The sequence below is a fragment of the Phragmites australis genome, chromosome 4 (genome assembly GCF_958298935.1).
Source record: "Phragmites australis chromosome 4, lpPhrAust1.1, whole genome shotgun sequence".
In the NCBI taxonomy this organism is placed as follows: Eukaryota; Viridiplantae; Streptophyta; class Magnoliopsida; order Poales; family Poaceae; genus Phragmites; species Phragmites australis.
The window spans coordinates 28333096-28351886 of record NC_084924.1 but is presented as its reverse complement, the minus strand read 5'-3'; the positions used below and the strand labels follow the sequence as shown (position 1 = coordinate 28351886).

Sequence of the window (18791 nt, the reverse complement as noted above, 5' to 3'; positions counted from 1 at the left end):
TTGGTTATATCAACAATTTAGTTATTCCAAACTTTTTCACATCCAGGTTTCACGCAAAGTCGTGGCAAGATTCTCTTAGGCCAAGTCTAAGTTGTTGCGTCGTTTTTGTTCGCCACAAGTTATGCGATTCTGGGCAAGGTTTCTTTGCACACCATTACAACCTTAGGTTGCAAAAAGAGATGGCAGTGAGGGCGCCCATATTCACAGGTTTTGGAGAGGCTACCTACCTGAGAACCCAGCCCAGAGCAACTGATTTCACTCGCTAATCTTACTGGCGCTTGGTAGCGATTTTTTTTTTCAATATTTGTAAAATTATATGGCCATTTCAAAAAGTTGTAACAATATGCTATATTGCCCATTCATTGGGCAAGAGTAATATATAGTCTCATGAACAAACGATATCTTGTGAGGTCCGCTAGTTAGGGAATAAAAAATACGGTGGGACCACGTGTCCCGTTCATCGGACGACACCTTGTTATCACCCGGTGATCGGGCGAGATCTTCGTCTGAGGAACACCAGTGAGCCCACCCAAAATGTATCATGTATTGTTTGGACGACAACTTTTAGGTAAAAAAACCGCACGTGTCGGCCTTTCTGATGTCAGCATTGCATTTGCACCGAATACAGACGAGAGAGAGAAGGAGAAGAGAGCGCCAGGAGAGGGAGAGGAGAGGAGGGGTGGGGAAATCCAAGGCGAAGCCCTGCTAGAGGAACAAAGTATATTTTTTTATAAATCTAATAGGATAGCCAATAGTAGTAGGTTTTGACATAGGTTAGATGTTAGATCTATAATTTTTTACAAATTTGGTAGGATAACCATTAGACGTAGGTTAAAATGCAGATCTAGATTTTGAATTATGGTTAGATATAGTTTAGCAACTAGATTATTTTTTACTCATATTTTAGTAATTAGATGTAGTATTTAGATATATGTTAGGTATTAGATGTAGGATTTAGATATAGTGTAGGCATAACTGAGGTAATAGATGTAGGATTTAGAGGTGTTTGATATAGCAACCCGATGATATTTTGTTGTAATATAGATTACTTGTTGAGCCAAATTTATAATGAATTTTGCATTATTGTAGATATATTTTTACGTAAATTTATATGTTTAATCACAATAATGTTATAGTTTTTGTTGATGATTGTCAAATATGTCAAATCAGTAGCAGTTTATGATTTTTTATAGGGATAGTGAAATATTATATGGTCCGAAAGTGGTAGTATTATATGTATTTAAGTCAATGGATAATAGTATCTTCAAACCTATACACAAAAGTGTGAGACACTTGTACGGATGGTTCATGCGGGGTTTCAAAATAGATCTTGAGGTTTAAGAAATAACCATTAGTGTTGTGGGCAACCATCTGAGAGACGGTGTGTACTGTGAGGTGTACCTGCTTAGGAAAGATGAAGTCTAGAGGATGTATTTGCAAGATGTTATGCACAAATATTGACCTCCTATGTTGCTTGTGTAATAGAAGAATAAGGAGATAATTGGGGAGATGCAGGATGGGGGTATGCGGAGGAGAAGGGTGATGAGGAAGAGTATGACGAGGATATTCATTCGGATGGTGCATATTCATCGGATTATTCGACTGAACTGACTCGTGAGGTAGATGAGGGGGAATGAATCCCTTTTCTAATTGAACAGATGGAGCGGGATGATCTTGAGGCTGATGAATCTCCTAAGTATGATATGTCGGATGATGAAGACGATGCTCTTGTTCCCGCGGACTGGAACAATTCCAATTTTAATAACCTTGTGGTGAATGAGAGAAATCCACATTATAAATAGATGATCTACTGGCCACATGTACAACCAAACCAATAGGCCCAACTTTCACAACTCCGACAAAAATAACATTCAATCCTTTCCCTAAGAAATACATGTCGGATACTACGCCTGATAAGGTCGAAGTACCAATGTGCTGGTGTGAAGACCTTTGTATGGCAATAAAGTCCTCCAAATTCTTCGACACCTACAGAAGTAGGTTCTTCATATGCCACAACTACAAGTACAATCCCCTCTTGGAAGCACCAATGTTGGCATCCGTCGTCAGGTAATTGCTTATAGCCAAACTACTCCAGATACAACTATGCGTTACAACTAAACATTTTGCTCTTTGTTGCTGTCTTCGCCACCACTATGTGACTTCTTACAATGACTGGATACTAAACAGTCGCAAGCGGATATGTTCCTCCTTCACACTGAGCACCACACCGTTTGAAGACGCTTCCATGAGATGGAAGCCAAAGAGAGGATGGAGGCTACATGCACAATCATTTAGGAGGAGCAACAGAAGGTGGGGGAGGAATGTAACCCCGTGATGACGAAGGCTCGTGAGGCAGAGAGGGAGAAGAAGCGCGAGAGGGCATGTCGAGCGCGTGACGCAGGACCAAAAGTGGTGAGGAAGGCAAAGTAACCACGTTCCATTCAGTAAACCTGATGTTGTATTCCTGTTGTTTATATTACCTAAGGTATGTTAGTTTTAGATGTGATACTTATTTATGTTTGAATAATGGTGTACTGTACATGCCACGGTTGGTATATGTCACTATTCCTATTAAAATCATCGTGTTCAACTTTCATTTTCCGTCAAATATGGATATCCAAAATATCGCACAAACATCTAATGCTACTCGATGAATCGAAAACATAAAATTTGCACCACTCAAACGCCTATTCTGTCACAAATAAAATTAAATTCGGCTAGCTCAAATAAAATGGCCACAACAAGGTGTCACCTGTTCATTAAGGGTCACATTGCTATCGTTCGATGAGTGGACGAGATAAATATATCGTTTATTCATTGGATGACACGTGTCCGTGTTGCATTTTTTATTTCCTAACCTGTGGACCACACAGGATGTCACCTATTTATAGGGTAAGATTTTGCTCTCACCTGATAAACAAATGATGATAATTTATTATTGTAATTTTCTGAAACAATCACGTAATTTTGCAAATGTTGAAAATATATATGAAAAAATACCTTGGTAGCAAGGCGTGCGCCGACGAAAAGCCTGGGTCATCTCAGAATATGCTTCTGTTTTTAAAATTAATTATGCTTCTGTTTTTAAAATTAATTAATAAAAATAGGCGCAGCGGGCGAGACAAACCCATATGGATCAACCGTACATTGGACAATTTATGTAAAAATCATAAACTACGACGTTTCGATGCTCTTAAACATTCAAAACATCATCTAAATAGTATTAAAAATTATGAAAAAATGTGGTAGTTGTAGTACTACCATCTAGCTCTTCCTAAAATTTTGGATAAAAATATGATTAGTAAGATGAGAAAAAAAGATAAATTTCAACAAATTTTTTATTTCTCATTATACAAGTAACTGTTTAAATTGAAAATTTGTGAAGCGCTAGATAATATCATTCTCTATATCATAATTTTTTAAAGAATTTTTCAAGTGTTTGGAAGGTTTGAGAGTATTGGACGTGACATTTTGATGATTTTTAAATAAATCGCCCAACGCTTATTTTTGTTAATTTTGAAAACGTTGCGCATATTCTGCTATTTTTAAAATAAAAATACAGAAATAAAAATTCTTTTGTGGCGAAATCGGTTCAGGCTTTGGCCGGGCTGGGCCCAATCTGCCCAGGTGGTCCTGCCATCGGACGGTGCACCATGCTGCTACGACGAATCGGTGGTAGCATCCGACGGCGTGCGTGTTATAGAGCCCTTAAGGGCTATGCAGACCCCTTTCCCATCCTTTCTTCCTCTCCAGGCCGGCTCGAACGAAAATCTTTTCCCCGAAGAAAGGAAAGGAAGAAGGCGGCCGGCGAGCTCGGCCATGGGCGACAACCAGTACTCATTCTCCCTCACCACCTTCAGGTCCCTCTATTCTCTCTCTCTCTCTCTCACACACACACACACACACACACACACACACACACACACACGCGCGCGCGCGCGCCCGCGCCGGTATGGTCTGATTGTGGCATTTTATTCGAGGAACTTAGGCTTGTGGAGTTGTACGTATGATGTGCAATGCTCGGGTTAGGAGCATTAGAATTAATATCGGCGCTGGTAGTTGTTGCAGTTGTAACTTTGTGGCTTCCTGGGTGCCTATTGGTGGCAACGGAGACTGCGTAGAGTTTGGATACTCTTTTCCCTTTTCTTTCACCCCCAGATGCACCATAGACACTGTTAGGCTGCACAAAATCAGGGTTTGAGCGGTGAGGTGAACTGCTGTGATCTATATAACTTAGCTCGAACTGATTATCACTGTGATAGGTTGGTTTCATTCGTGATGATCAACATGGCTTGCGATACTCTTTGATTGGTTGTGATTATTTGATTGCTGATATAGTGTGTGTTGTGGAGTGACATACGAGTGCTAAGTATCAGAGATTTAGTAGTTTCTCGATACCTATGAAATGTACTGAAGTTTAATAAATTTCATAAAGTTGGATCTTTCTTGTTTTCTTGATGTCAGTGGGGTTGTTGGAGCATGTCCACCACGAACCAAATTTCAGCCGAAAACTGGCAAGAAGAGCTCATAGCCATAAGCTATACAATGCAGCATAGCTGCCCTAGTGGTGAGCACCAGACGTGGTTTGTTAGAATTTGCATTGAAAACTTTTCGTCTGGTCTCCTGTGATTTTTTCCAAAATTCTGGTTTTTCAATCTCTGGGACTATGGGGGTTTTCTGGCCGAGATTTAAATCCCTGGTCTCCGCAGCAACAATATTTTTTTTTGTCTACGTAGTGCATTCTTGTAAAGTTTTTGTACTTGTTTGGATGCTCAGCAAAAAATTTTTAGTAATAGAGGAGCATAATTCTGCAGGCTGCAGCTATTCATGTCATTTTTGGGTTGTTCATTGATAGACGTAGGACTTCCCACAATTTAATATATGTCTTTCAAGGTTGCCATGTCAGTCTGATTCGTGTGAGTCAATTACACCTTGTTTTTTAGGGCCTGATCTAAATTCTCTAAAGAGAGTGATAACCTGAGGAAAGTGATCCTGTGGCTGAAAGTAATTATTTAGTAATTCTCTAGGGTAAATTTTTTAGTAATTCTCTAGGGTAAATTACACCTTGGTTACAAGAATGTTTGTCTATCCTAGAGCTTCGGGCTCCTTATTCTTCGGTAATTTCAGCTTCTGTGCTTGTCCAAGAGTGTTCAAATCCCAGAGTCGATTCGGGGGTTCGGGGGGTCTGGATCTCGGTGTCCACCGGCTTCTCTTAAATACTCGCCGGCGGTAGCGTACCCAGAAAGGGAGGGCACGAGCTCCAAGGTGCCATAAATGGAAAGTAACCATCATGGGCTGCTGCGCGAAGTAATGGGGGGTTGAAAATGCGCCCCCGTCCGGTCTCTGTCGTCATGATGTCATTCTGCAACGGGCGCCACGGAGAGAGCCCACCGGGTAGCCACCGAGCAGCCTGGCGTGCCCGCCCGGTCTTGTACGCCTGACACAGCAGGGCGGCAGGCGGGGCGCCTTGTGCCTCGCGATGTTATCCCGAGGCGCGCCGGATGACGCGGGATGGGACCTGTGCATTAAATGTCCCCATGCCTCCCTGCCAGACCGTGGTAGGGACTGACACCGAGCGTGGCAGGAGCAGTTGGAAGTGACAGGCCACGCGCCCTCTTAAATGTGGTATCAGGCCTTTCACTGGTTGACACCTCACCGCCGGACCTCTGTGGGGGCCACCGGCGAAAGACTTCTTAGGCCGTCGAGGGACCGAGTGCTCGGGGGTCACTGTTCACAGCCCCGAGCACTCTCCCCCGGATATGCCCTTTCTTAGTCCTCGGGGAACCGAGTGATCGGGGGCCACTGTTCGCGGTCCCGAGCACTCTCTCCCGGAATTGACTGTTCAGGTCCTCGGGGAACCGAGTGCTCGGGGGCCGCTGTTCACGGCCCCGAGCACTCTCTTCCGGAACTAACTTCCTTGGGTCCTCGGGGTACTCGGATGGGTCACTGTTCGCAGCCCCGAGCGACCCCTTCCCGGTACTTGGCTTTTCTGGTCGTCGGGGGACTTGGGTGCTCGGGGACCACTGTTCACGGCCCTGAGCACTCTCTTCCCGGCACTTGGTCTTCGTGGATCATCGTGGAACTCGGGTACTCGGGGATCACTGTTTATGGCCCCGAGCACCCTCTCCCGGGACTTAGTCTTCTCGTACCTCGCGGAGATGATCCCCGCGGGAGGGCGCCACGTGGCAAATTGTTGATTTGACCTTGGGACTCAGGGACCCCTGGTTCCTGATTCACCGACAGTAGCCCCCGGGCCCATTGGCAGGCGATGGCCCAGAGATTGCGGATGGAGCCCTCGTCTTCATCGAGGCCGATCCCAGCACCGACGCCACGTGGCGTGTTTTTAGGCACTGGCCTCTCCGGCCCAGGCTTCTGGTACGACCCAGCGGGGAGCCGAACGGACGCGCGTCCAGCCGACTCCCGAGGCGCGTGATAACGAGGCAGGCGGCGCGCGTGGCAACCGCACAGATCGAGGGTAGTGCGCCTGACGACTGCTGACAACCGCGCAGACCTAGGGAGATTCGCCTGGCGCTCGTGCCAGTCGAGGAAATTTGTCTCGCCGAGCGCGCCGCGGCAGGCGTCGTTTGAAATCCCTAGGGTATAAAAGGAGGAGGGGAGCGAACCGTTGCCCCTTAACGCCATTTTCGCGATCAAGCCTTCTTGCCTTCTTCTTCCTTGCGCTCCAGAGCTTTCGCCCTCCCTTTGGTCCGTAGCAAACCCTTCCTCCCCCACCGTTCCAGCACACTCCCCACCCTGACACAATACCGAGGGCTGGAGGCAGCCGCCGCGACAAGGGACCCGACAGCATACTGCCGGAGTCGAGGATTGTCAACGAAGAGGGGGTGGACAAGGTCCGCGAGTTGATGGTGCCCGAAGGCCAGCGGGAGGCCTCGGTGGTGAGGCCGGCGAGCTTCCCGCCTGTCACGGACCGGTCGGAGCGTATCGTCGTCTTCGTCTCCTTCGTGGCGGCCGGGCTGGTGCCGCCATTCTCGACGTTCTTCCTCCAAGTCCCCGATACGTTCGGCATCCAACTAGCGCACCTCAGCCCGAACTCGGTGGTCATCTTGGCCATCTTCGCGCATTTCTGCGAGATGTTCGTGGGGGTGCCGCCGTCGGTGGCGCTGTTCCGCCACTTCTTCATGCTGCGGCCGGCCGGGAAGAAGGGTTCCTCCACCGCGGACGTCGCCAGCTGCTGCAACTTCCGGCTGCGGGACGGCTTGGCGGAGCTGTACATCCCCCAGGTGCTGCGGAGCAAATGGGACGACTGGCGGCGCTACTGGGTCTACGTCGACGTCAGCCCCCACGACCGCCTCACGTTGCCGGAGGTGGTGGCGGAGCCCCAGAGGTTGATCTGGGAGGCGGCACCGGCGGAGGACGAGCGGATGCGGCCAGTCCTGGACCGCATCGACTACCTGCGCCAGGCGGGACTGACGTCGGTGTTGGTGGTGGCGGACTACCTGCGCCGCCGCCTGGCGCCCCTGCGGGAGCGGGTCCGCCCCAGCTGGACGTACACGGGCTCCCAGGACATCACCAGGACCCGGCGTGGAAGACCTTACCCGGGCGGAGCTTCCCTGGGAGCAGTTGGCGCTCTGCGCCGACCCAGGCCGGGTGGTGCTGCAAGCGACGCTGCCCGAGTTCGACGCCCAGGGTCTGGTCGACCGGCCAGGGCGCCGGAGCCCCGGGACTATCCAGATCCCCGGGGTAGACGAGGAGACCGGCGGCGCGCTGAGGACCAGCGGCGGGGATGCCACAAGTGGCAGGCCGTAGGCGAGCGGCAGGGAGGCCGCGGGCGGTCGGACGCAGACCGGCGGCAGGCCGCAAGCTGGCCGTGGGGCTGCCGCAGGCAGCAGCCATCAGGCCGGCGGAAGAGGCGCTGCCGGCAGCGGAGCAGCGGCCCCGGGGGACAAGGGAAAACGCCCTCGGGCGTTCGTGCCTCAGCCGTCGTCCTCATCGTCGCCGTCGCCTCCACGGCAGCGGTCGTCGGCGGGCGGCGCGAAGGAGGGAGGCTGGGGCAGCCAGTCGTCCGGCGCGGAATCCACGACGGAGGCGAGGTCCAGGGCGCGGGAGCCCGAAGACCAAGGCCGGCGCGGGAGCCCGAAGACCAAGGCCGGCGCGGGAGCGGGTCTACGGCGAGTGCCCAAGCCGGCCCGTCGCTGGAGACGTGCTCCACGGCGGAGGCGAGGTCCAGGGCGTAGGAGCCCGGAGACCAAGGCCGGCGTGGCGGGTCTACAGCGAGTGCCCAAGCCGGCCCGCCGCCGGAGACGGGCTCCACGGTGGCCCCTCAGCGGCCCGAGGGACAGAGCCCCCCGCCGAAGAGGAGGAGGGCAGACTCTGGGCCGAAGCCGCAGGGCTCAGAGTTCAAGATCCCAGAGTCCCGATGGCAATACCGCGGACCAAAGTCAGCGTGAGTTTTCATCTCTTCCCGAGCGCGTTTTGCCCGGAGTAAGTCAGGGGACTAACCTGTGTTTGCTTTCAGGCCGCCCAAAAACGCCTTCGGAGACCAAAGGCGATCGGAAGCACCAAGGCCGGCTCTCGCCCCTGAGCCGAGCGCGCCGGCCGAGCCGGAGCCGTAGGCGCCGCCGCACCCTGAGCCGAGGGCAGCGGCCGCGCTCGAGCAGCCGGAGCCGGCCGAGTCCGCCCCGAGCACTTCGAGGGCGGGGCAAATGGCCGCGGTGAGGGCGGCGCCGACGTGGCAGCAATCGGGGACCCCGAGCGCCTCAGCAGAGAGGGCTCGCAGGGGACCTAGCGCCCGGCCGTTGTCCAGCCAGGCCGCGGAACCCCTCCAGGACGTGCTAGGAAGCGCCCGGGAGGTGATCGAGCGGCTGGAGGCGGCCGTGGCAGGGGAGCGGGCACAGCTCGAGGCGGACTGTGCCGCCCTCGTCGAGGAGAGGGGGCGTTTGGAGGAGGTCGGCCAACTTTTGGAGGCCTGTATTGCCTCGGCCCGCGTCGCCCATGAGAGGGAGAGGCGTGCGGTGGCCGAGGAGTGGGAGGCCCTAGAGGAGCTGCGCGAGGAGGCCGTCGCTGTGCAGGAGGAGGCCGCCCGCTTAGGGAAGATCTCGAGGAGGTGGGCCGCGGAGCTGCTCGCCAGGAAGCGGTTGATGCGTGCTCGGGAGGAGGCCATTGTGCCGCGCGAGAAGGCTGTGGAGGCCTCCTGGGCAGACTTAGCCCGTCGGAACGACGAGCTCAAGCGGAGTCGCGCCGAAGTCCTCCGTCGGGAGGAGGTGGCGGTTCGCGAGACTGACGTCGAGATCACGGTGACGGCTCAGGACGCCCGGGAGGAGCAGCTTACCCTGCGCGAGGAGGAGGCTGCCACGGCGTCGGCAGCCGTAACTGCTCGGGAGGAGCAGGCTGCCAAGTGGGAGGCCGAGCTGGCCACCCGGAAGCAGGCCCTTAGTGCCCTCACCGAGCAGGTGAAGCGGGGCCAAGCCCCGGCGACCAGCGGCGTCCCGACCAGCGCGGCCGAGGGGATTAGCCTCGAGGAGCGGCTGCAGATCGCGAAGGACGAGCTCGAGACCGTCGTCGCCGAGCAGGCCAACGTAAAGCTGATGATGCGAGACATTCTTCAGCAAGCACGGAGGTCCGTGAGGGTGGCCGGGCTCGGGCGAGTCAACGTGGGCGAGAAGAGGATGGATCGAGAGACCATCGGCCACATCGCCCTCGGCTTTGAGGAGATCAGCCGGCGATTGAAGGCTCTTCCCCGGGCTGTGCAGGGGTTAGCCTCCCGGGAAGGGCGCGCTCTGGCCCAAGTAGTGGCCGAGCACGTCCTGGCTTGTTACTGGAGCCGGGACCCCAACTTCTCGCTGGAGCCAACCCGACAGGGAGTGGTCGAGGCTGAGGAAGGGGCCGCCCGGGAGGCTGTCCGGGGCATCGCTGCCGAGGTGGCGGCTTGCTTCACGCGGGAGCCGCCGTCGGTACCGAGCAGTGGCAGCAGCAGCGAAGACTCCTCGCCGCCTCCAGAGCCCGCCGACCTAGATTAGGCTTTTGTTTTTTGCTTTCTTTTGACTTGTTGTAAATACGGGAGTGATCCCTCTAAATAGCTCTTCTTTTTTGAATATAATGGAAGACTTTTCTTTGGGATCGCAACTCCAATGTTGTCTTGATGCTTGATGAAGTCTTTTCTCTTTTCACTTGATGTCCCGAGGAGTACTTCGGCCTCATGCCGGGACTCCCATTGGCGCTCAAGGGTAACACGCGCATCTTCGACGACCCTCCGCTCGTTGAGGTGCAAGCGGAGGTCCTGAGCTCTGGTAGTGGTCAGGGTGCGGTACTCCGCTTGGAGGCCCTCCGGCCAGTTCGGCCGCCACCTGATGATGGACCGGCCTTGGTTGCGCCGCGGTGGGAGGTAGGTCGGGAGCTCTCGGCCAACACCTGACGGTGAGCCGTGCCCACCAGAGCGGCCACCTCCTGGCGGGTGCCTGAGGAGAGCTTGGACTGGCGGGTGCCTGAGGAGAGCTTGTGCTGCAAGCAGCGCGCTCCCAGGACTGGCATCGCTGAAGGCGAGCCTGCGCCGCAACGGCGCCCGGCGCTGTTCAGACGTGGACCTCGCGACAGGAGTTTCCGCCGCTTGCTGAGGGTTAGGCGATGCGCTTGCAACGGTGGCGGCGGCCCTGCTGGGCCCAGCGCCATGATCCCCATGAGAGGGGAGCGCCGTGCGAGCGGACCGTGGCTGCTGCTGAGCAGTAGGAACTGGGGCCTCCTGCGCGAGGGGCTCCATTTCCTCACTGGAGCTGGAGCCGGTGCGTTGGAGACGATGGCCACCTGCCATTTTTTCTGCTAGGCCCAGCGCCATGATCCCCATGAGAGGGGAGCGCCGTGCGGGCGGACCGTGGCTGCTGCTGAGGAGCAGCAGCAACTGGGGCCTCCTGCGCGAGGGGCTCCATTTCCTCACTGGAGCTGGAGCCGGTGCGTTGGAGACGATGACCACCTGCCATTTTTTCTGCAGGAAAACAAACAAATTCAGGGATGCAACCCCCATACCTGGCGCGCCAGCTGTCGGAGGGTGAACTCCTAAAGCAGGGATCCGGAGGGATCCCTTTGAGATTCGGCCGGGGGATGATTCTGAATCTGTTTTGCGGGAGAAATTAATGGGTGTAAATGCGATGGCAGGTGGAATGGAATGATCGGATGCAGAATGCAGTAAATGCACTGAAGGTTTTTAGACAGGTTCGGACCGCACTGAGCGTAATACCGTACTCTTGTGTGGATGCTATAAATGCACTGAGAATGTCTCTCAGGGATGTTGCTGGTTACAAGAATGTTTGTCTATCCTAGAGCTTCGGCCTCCTTGTTCTTCGGTGATCTCAGCTTCTGTGCTTGTCCAAGAGTGTTCGAATCCCAGAGTCGATTCAGGGGTTCGGGGGTCTGGATCTCGGTGTCCACTAGCTCCTCTTAAATACTCGTCGGCGGTAGTGTGCCCAGAAAGGGAGGGCACGAGCTCCAAGACGCCATAAATGGAAAGCAACCATCATGGACTGCTGCGCAAAGTGATGGGGGGTTGAAAATGCGCCCCCGTCCGGTCTCTGTCGTCATGACGTCGTTCTGCAACGGGCGCCGCGGAGAGGACCCACCGGGCAGCCACCGAGTAGCCCGGCGTGCCCGCCCGGTCTTGTACGCCTGACACAGCAGGGCGGCAGGCGGGGCGCCTTGGGCCTCGCGATGTTATCCCGAGGCGCGCCGGATGACGCGGGATGGGACCCGTGCATTAAATTTCCCCACGCCTCCCTGCCAGACCGTGGCAGGGACTGACACCGAGCGTGGCAGGAGCAGTTGGAAGTGACAGGCCGCGCGCCCTCTTAAATGCGGCATCAGGCCTTTCACTGTTTGACACCTCACCGCCGGACCTCTGTGGGGGCCACCGGCGAAAGACTTCTTAGGCCGTCGGGGGACCGAGTGCTCGGGGGTCACTGTTCACAGCCCCGAGCACTCTCTCCCGGATATGCCCTTTCTTGGTCCTCGGGGAACCGAGTGATCGGGGGCCACTGTTCGCGGTCCCAAGCACTCTCTTCCGGAATTGACTGTTCAGGTCCTCGAGGAACCAAGTGCTCGGGGGCCGCTATTCACGGCCCCGAGCACTCTCTCCCGGAACTAACTTCCTTGGGTCCTCGGGGTACTCGGGTGCTCGGGGGCCACTGTTCGCAGCCCCGAGCACTCTCTCCCGGAACTAACTTCCTTGGGTCCTCGGGGTACTCGGGTACTCGGGGACCACTGTTTATGGCCCCGAGCACCCTCTCCCGGGACTTAGTCTTCTCGTACCTCGCGGAGATGATCCTCGCGGGAGGGCGCCACGTGGCAAATTGCTGATCTGACCTCGGGACTCGGGGACCCCTGGTTCTTGATTCACCGACAGAAGTGATTCAGTACGGAAAGTGAATAAGAGAAAGCTATTTTTTTCAACTTCTAACATCTAGTCTATTTCAGAGAATCACTCTTACGGATTCCACTCTAGAAGCTAAAAACGGAAACTTGTTGTTTGACAGAGCCCCCTTGATTCTAGGAGCTCCGCCAAACATGCCCTTAGTCGCTACTCACCAGTGTCTCCTTTAGGAGTTGGAACCAGGAAGTCTTGTAATTGGATCTTTAACGGACAGATCACATTGACGATGTCTTGTAATTGGATCTTTAACAGACAGATCAATATTTGTGTCTGAACTCCGAATAACTGACTGAAACTGTAATTTGATGTGTATTTCCACAGCGTTACAATTGATACATTAAGTTGTTATATTATAACGAGTCTGTAGCATCATGTGCACTTTCAGATTGTTCTATTCCATATTTGTGTCTGGGACTCTGTGTCAGACCGTAACCATTTTTCTTTATCAATTATTCTGATTTATGCCATATTCCAGCTGCTAATGGAGCAGTTATCGCCACTGAGAAGAAACTGCCATCTATTTTAGTGGATGAAACATCTGTATGTGCAACATCATTCTTAACTTCAGCTTCCTCTTTTAGTCAGTAGCATCATTAGTTCTGCAATAAACACTAAAAGAATATCGGATGCAAACCTGTAGGTGAAAAAGATTCAGGTGTTGACACCAAATATTGGAGTTGTCTACAGGTACTTTTCTTTTTCTGTTTTGGTTACTTTGTTGTTCACATCTTGCCTTTTCGGATGCTGATGGGGCTATGACCTTTTTTTTTATACATTTCACCTTGAATTGGTAAACTTGATAATGTATCTGATCACTAATTATAATCTTAATCTGTTGACATGGCTGATCTAGAGTTTTACTTTTAACTGTCACATGTGTCATTTCTTGTTTTTAAAATAACTGTATACAAATTAAGTTGAGCTGTACTCTTCAAGCTGCTTCGTACATCTTTTAGCTTCCCACCATTAATGAAAGGTCAACTCAATGATATGTACACTACTCGCAGTTGACGAGACCCATGATCATGAACTCTGGCTCTATTTTGTTGCATATCCATGTAACCTTGTATTATTTTTCAGTGGGATAGATCCGGATTTCCGTGTTCTAGTGAGGAAAAGTTGAAAGCAAGCACACCAGTATTATCAGTTGTATAAGGTATTTTTGACAGTTCATTTGGTGTACACTATCTTTCTATTTAAATATGTTTGTGGAATGTGGACACAGACTTCGAAAGCATCCTTGTGAAAGTGATATACAGCATCTCTACTTCGTGAATCTGTTAAACATACCCCTTTGATAGGTAATGCTAATTGTGCAAGTACTGAATCCAGCCACCACAGAACTTAAGTGATGTACCTCATGTCTGGTCTTTTCTGTCCAGAATATAGTGTGTGTAACTTGTAAGGAAATATTGTTGAATCTGTAAAGGAAATCAAGTGGCACCATACGCTATATAAATATAAGCAGCTTATATAGTGCATCAGGTTTCTAAAACTTAAATATTATTGCTATTAATCTGATAATTGGAGAAGCCACTACTTTGGGTAAATTGCTCACGACAATAACACAAAGGTTGACCCAGTGTATATTTGTATCATAGTGTCATCTTGAAGAATGTAATTACCATGTTGGCCTATGGTTCCATCATTGCCATGTAAAACATTATTCATTTTGAATGGGTTATCAAATCACCTGTGGTTTCTGCTCATGATTTTTGGTGAACATTAATACCATATGTGTGATTGTATGTAAACCCACAACTGTCTTATTGTTTTGAAGTGACAAATACATTTTGTGCTTTCTAATTGTTAATTTTTCTAACCAATGCAGGAAACTATGCCTGTCACACAACTTGTCCGAGAAACTGCTGCTGTTATGCACGAGTTCACACAGTCTCGGTAGGTTAAGTTGCTTTGTCTTCATTTTCATTAGTTTGCTGAGATTTTTAAACCATGAACAAGCTCTGTCTAATTTGTTTATAAAGATCGCTGGATTTATGTTGCTGGATGCATAATATGATATAACTGTTCATTACCATTCAATATGTGGATTAAAGTGGGATGCTAAGGATGCTAGTTCCATATGCACTTTAAAACCACTCCGATAATATTTGCTCTGAGTGATATCTTTTTTTCTTACAAATAACTCACATTCTAACAAAAAGTTAGCTAACAGAAATTAAGATTCGCACCAGAAGTGATAGTTTTGCAACACTTTTACCAAAAGTTTGGTCTCTATATCATGTAATTGTCTGAAGTGCTTATTCTGATGAGTGAAGCCTGAAGATCACTCTTTAATTCCTGGGTATATTTTCATTGTGTCCTTGTTTGTTGCAGTGGGGTAAGACCATTTGGTGTATCTTTGCTGATTGTTGGTTATGATGACAACGGTCCCCAGTTGTACCAGGTATGGAGAAAAGAACTACAAAATGGTGGCCTTTTGTTGCATCATTCTTCAATGCACAACAAACAAGATTTATCTTGTCTCAATTCTCAATGACATTGAGAAACCTTAATGATTATTTGCACTGACTATTTACTTAACAGAGTTATAAGAAACTTTCTAAGTTGGACTGTTTGCACTGACTTTTTACTTACAAGTAACATTTCATTAACTGCGTGTTAATAAAATTATGACAGTTGATGTTGTCAATTATTTCTTATAGGTAGACCCATCAGGATCGTACTTCTCCTTGAAAGCATCAGCTATGGGGGGAAATGTGTCCAATGCAAAGACATTTCTTGAGAAGCGGTATGTAGAAGACTGGGCATGCTTGTTTTATAAAAAATAATTCTTTGAAAATTCTTAAAACACATGATACACGCCAAGATGCTTGACTGCTTCTATTGACAAAATCATCCGCATGTACTTGAATAGTTTCACCAACTATCCAAGTTATAATAACATGCTGACTTCTGATACTTTAGTTGACACTGTTGCTCGTGCTAATGTTATTTCCAATTTGATCATCAATAAGTTGTATATAAACTTTAGGGAAAGTTTATGATTTGCCACCCTGTATGTTGTTGCTTAAGGAATTTTCACCCATTTCCTCAATGACATGTGGCGCCAATGAGTGGGAAATCCTGAAGTGCCCATGAATGGAGTGGGAGATCCTAAATTGCCCCATAATTTATTTCCACATATCTGCTTTTCCCAATATAAGTGACAATTATGTTATACAGTTTCATCTCTTTTCTTATTTGTGCGAGTACACTCATATGACTTATATTTATGGTTTCATTTGAAGGTGATATGCCCTAGAGGCAATCATAGAAATGATTGTATCACATGTCTATGTTTATGTATTACCGAATAATGTGTTATTTCTAAAATGACTATCGTTTACATTGATTGACAAGTACGTGACTTGTTCATGAAACTCTTTGTTTATTTCATGATGTTATTCTTAGTCAACCCCTGGTCGTATATCATTGTGATGATATATAAGATCAGCACATGTATTGATTGATGATCACGTTTCATGGATTATATGTATAGAGATACCAGGTCAATAATATGGATATTTATGTTAGAGAACATGATATTAGATAGACACACTTTGAGATACTGCCGGGATTGTTATTTATGATGTGCCACCAGCTGTTATCTTAAATGATGTACCTGCAGGATCTTTAAACCTGAGATCGTCATTGATTCCCAGAATAGTAGTGGTATACTTTGAGGCTGTCAAACGCTATTCCGTAACTGGGTAGTTATAAAAGTAGTTTTCGGATTTGTCATGCAACATGTCGTGGGGTATGAGCGATCAAGATAGAATTTGCCCCTCCTTGATAACGAGAAAGATATCTTTAGGCCCCTCAAGGTAGTTGGATTGAGAAAGTGCATGACCATATCAATATGATTAAATAGTTAATCATGATGAATCCACTACTTGATCGAGTGAATGGTCGAGCTATCACAAGAGTAGCACGTATCTCGCATTAAGCTTGACTGGTATCGTGAGGTGAAGGGATCGGTGCATGTGTATATCAAGGTTCAGCCGATATGATCTTTATGTATACTTGGGAGTCAACATGTTCTGCTAGGGACCGCTATTGATTTTGGTTTGAAAAGGGTTTCCGAGTCGTAGCTGTTTGTATATGAACCTAACGGATCATACACTTAATGGGTTGAAACAAAACATGCGAATTTGATTCGTATATGAGTTTTGATTGGATTGTGATACATAAGAAGTTAGAGTCCTAAAAGGTTTCTAACGTGGGAGCCCATTGACGAGTTCTATATAATGAGAGGTGTGGGTAGGGTGTGTTGAGGTTGAGCCACTCCGAAACCCTAGCCGCAACTTTTCACACGATCTTCCAAAAGTCTAGCTGTGCATGTGGTGCTAGCACATCGGTGCTTAGCGTTTCTGCCCAGTACGTGTGGATACTATAGAGGCGTTGCTGCTATTGTGGCGCTGATCTTCTCGGCCAGTTGAACGTGATGTGTTCGGGACTGGTTGCTAACTGCTCGGAGTTGGTCGAGGAGCGTGACCACCTGCGCGGGGCTGGTCGCGGATCTGATCGAGAAGCTGCTCAAGGACATGCACAACGTTGGATCGGTCTACTTCAACTTTTTTTCCGTTGCACTGTACGTCGAGCGGTAACGATTTATGATTTCCTGGGTGAATACGGTAGAATTTTTTTATTTTAGGCTACCGTAGCCTGCTCGTTCCCCAACATTATTGTAGGTACACAGAAGACATGGAACTTGATGATGCCATCCACACTGCAATTTTGACTCTGAAAGAAGGGTATCTCATTCCTTTCTTGTTGTTGCCTCTGGTACCATTTTACTTCGTGAACATCATCGTTGACCGAATTCTGGACTTGCAGATACGAAGGGCAAATCTCTTCCAACAACATTGAAATTGGAATAATCCGATCTGACCGTGAATTCAAGTATGACACTTGCTGACTTGATCCCATGTTCCTTTTGCTTATGTTAAAATGCTAGTTTTCATCTTTCCCTTGGTCTTGAACATTGTCATGATCAGTTTATCTCGACAGATGCTCATAATATATCAAATATTTAACCGGTGAATAAATTTCCTGCATGTACTATTACCCTTGCATCTGAATTGAATTGATTAGGCCTACTCTCAATTTTCTGTTGCCGCACTTGTCAATGATAGCAGCTATGTACCTTGCTCACTAAAGCTGTTTGTTGAAATTATATATACTTCGTTGCTGCAATCGAATGGTTTGCTGACAGCAAATACTTGCCACGCAAAATGCAGGGTTCTGAGCCCCGCAGAGATCCAGGATTTCACGGAAGAGGTGGAGTAAGCTGTCTCTTGACAAGTTCCTAACTGAGGAAAGAGAATCAAGACGCCCCAAAAGTTTGACAATTCCTTCTCTTTTATATTCGAACTGATTGGCTGCAGTGGATGCATAGACTCCGAACAGGTTTCCAACTTAATGATAGCACCTGGCACACTATCGGCCACTAGTTGGCCAACCTATCATCTGGTGCCGATCCTTGTGTACAATCTATATATTTCAATGCATCGGCCAGAGGTTAACAGCTTCTGTGCGGTCGAAATCGAGCGTTGCACAAAACAAAATAGGGATCAAAGTCAATCCAAGCTGTCGAATCAAGAGGTGATGTAAAATCAAGCGTTAGTCGTTAGCTTTCTGGTCAGATGTGTTGAATTCTTTGTGATTGTCAGCTCTTAGTCCGGGTTGAATATGCGTGATCAGGACATGGATGGATGGTGTCGCCTGCCAGGCGGATGATTGGTTTGTACAAAGCGATTAATCAAGTGACCATTGACTAACTTTATAAGCAGATGGTATTACTAGATGGTAAGCTGCAGTATCCTACTTATGAATCACCATTTTGTCAAGGGAAGCTGTGCTACCACTACAGGAACTTGTAGATTGCTAAATGTTGTAAGGTATGAGGAAGACAAGTGAGGCTAGTAAATCTTTACATTTCGGTAAGGCACTAGTGCCATGCATTTACAAGACCACGATTTTTTGCAGCGTCCCTATAGACAACTGCTCCTATTTGTAACAGGGATTCAGGGTAGATAGCGGACTATCCTTGTTGAGGACTTGGAAGCAGGCATATGCGCGTGCCACTTGCATAGTCGTTTCCGTATCAAATGCATGAGATAAGTCTCTTAGGATTATTTCGTATCAAAATGATAATCATTATTTTGAACCACTAACCTGCATCGGTACCGTTTGAACCCCGCTACCAACGGCACGTTAATTCCAATAGCTCGACCAAGATGGTCTAATGCTGTGATCATGTCTTGTCCTTGCCTCATGCGCCGGCCAAATGACTCTACAACAACAGCTCCTCCCCATCAACATCGATCTTGAAATATTGAGTTCTTTCTCCTTCACTATTCCCTGCTATCTCTTTTAACAAATTAGTTTTGGTGTCACTACCGGAGAATCAAGG

The 18791-nt window shown here is 49.1% G+C and overlaps 1 protein-coding gene across 1 annotated transcript; it reads left to right on the top strand.

The window, feature by feature from the left end:
• The first annotated feature begins 3756 nt into the window (after window positions 1-3756).
• Window positions 3757-18188, top strand: LOC133916005 (proteasome subunit alpha type-2-like). Its single transcript, XM_062359466.1, has 11 exons — window positions 3757-3860; window positions 4465-4567; window positions 12849-12913; window positions 13014-13060; window positions 14205-14276; window positions 14711-14780; window positions 15040-15125; window positions 16863-16967; window positions 17068-17130; window positions 17213-17278; window positions 17617-18188. Exons 2-11 carry the CDS (start codon window positions 4480-4482, stop codon window positions 17663-17665), a joined length of 711 nt encoding a protein of 236 aa, XP_062215450.1. The 5' UTR covers window positions 3757-3860; window positions 4465-4479; the 3' UTR covers window positions 17666-18188.
• Window positions 18189-18791: the final 603 nt, after the last annotated feature.

Bases quoted from the DNA above. Each gene is read 5' to 3' on its own strand.
- LOC133916005 (XM_062359466.1), top strand. From the start codon at position 4,480: ATGTCCACCACGAACCAAATTTCAGCCGAAAACTGGCAAGAAGAGCTC. The intron at 14,277-14,710 runs GTTAAGTTGCTT...TGTTTGTTGCAG, and splicing joins AGTTCACACAGTCTCGGTAG to TGGGGTAAGACCATTTGGTG. The intron at 14,781-15,039 runs GTATGGAGAAAA...TATTTCTTATAG, and splicing joins ACGGTCCCCAGTTGTACCAG to GTAGACCCATCAGGATCGTA.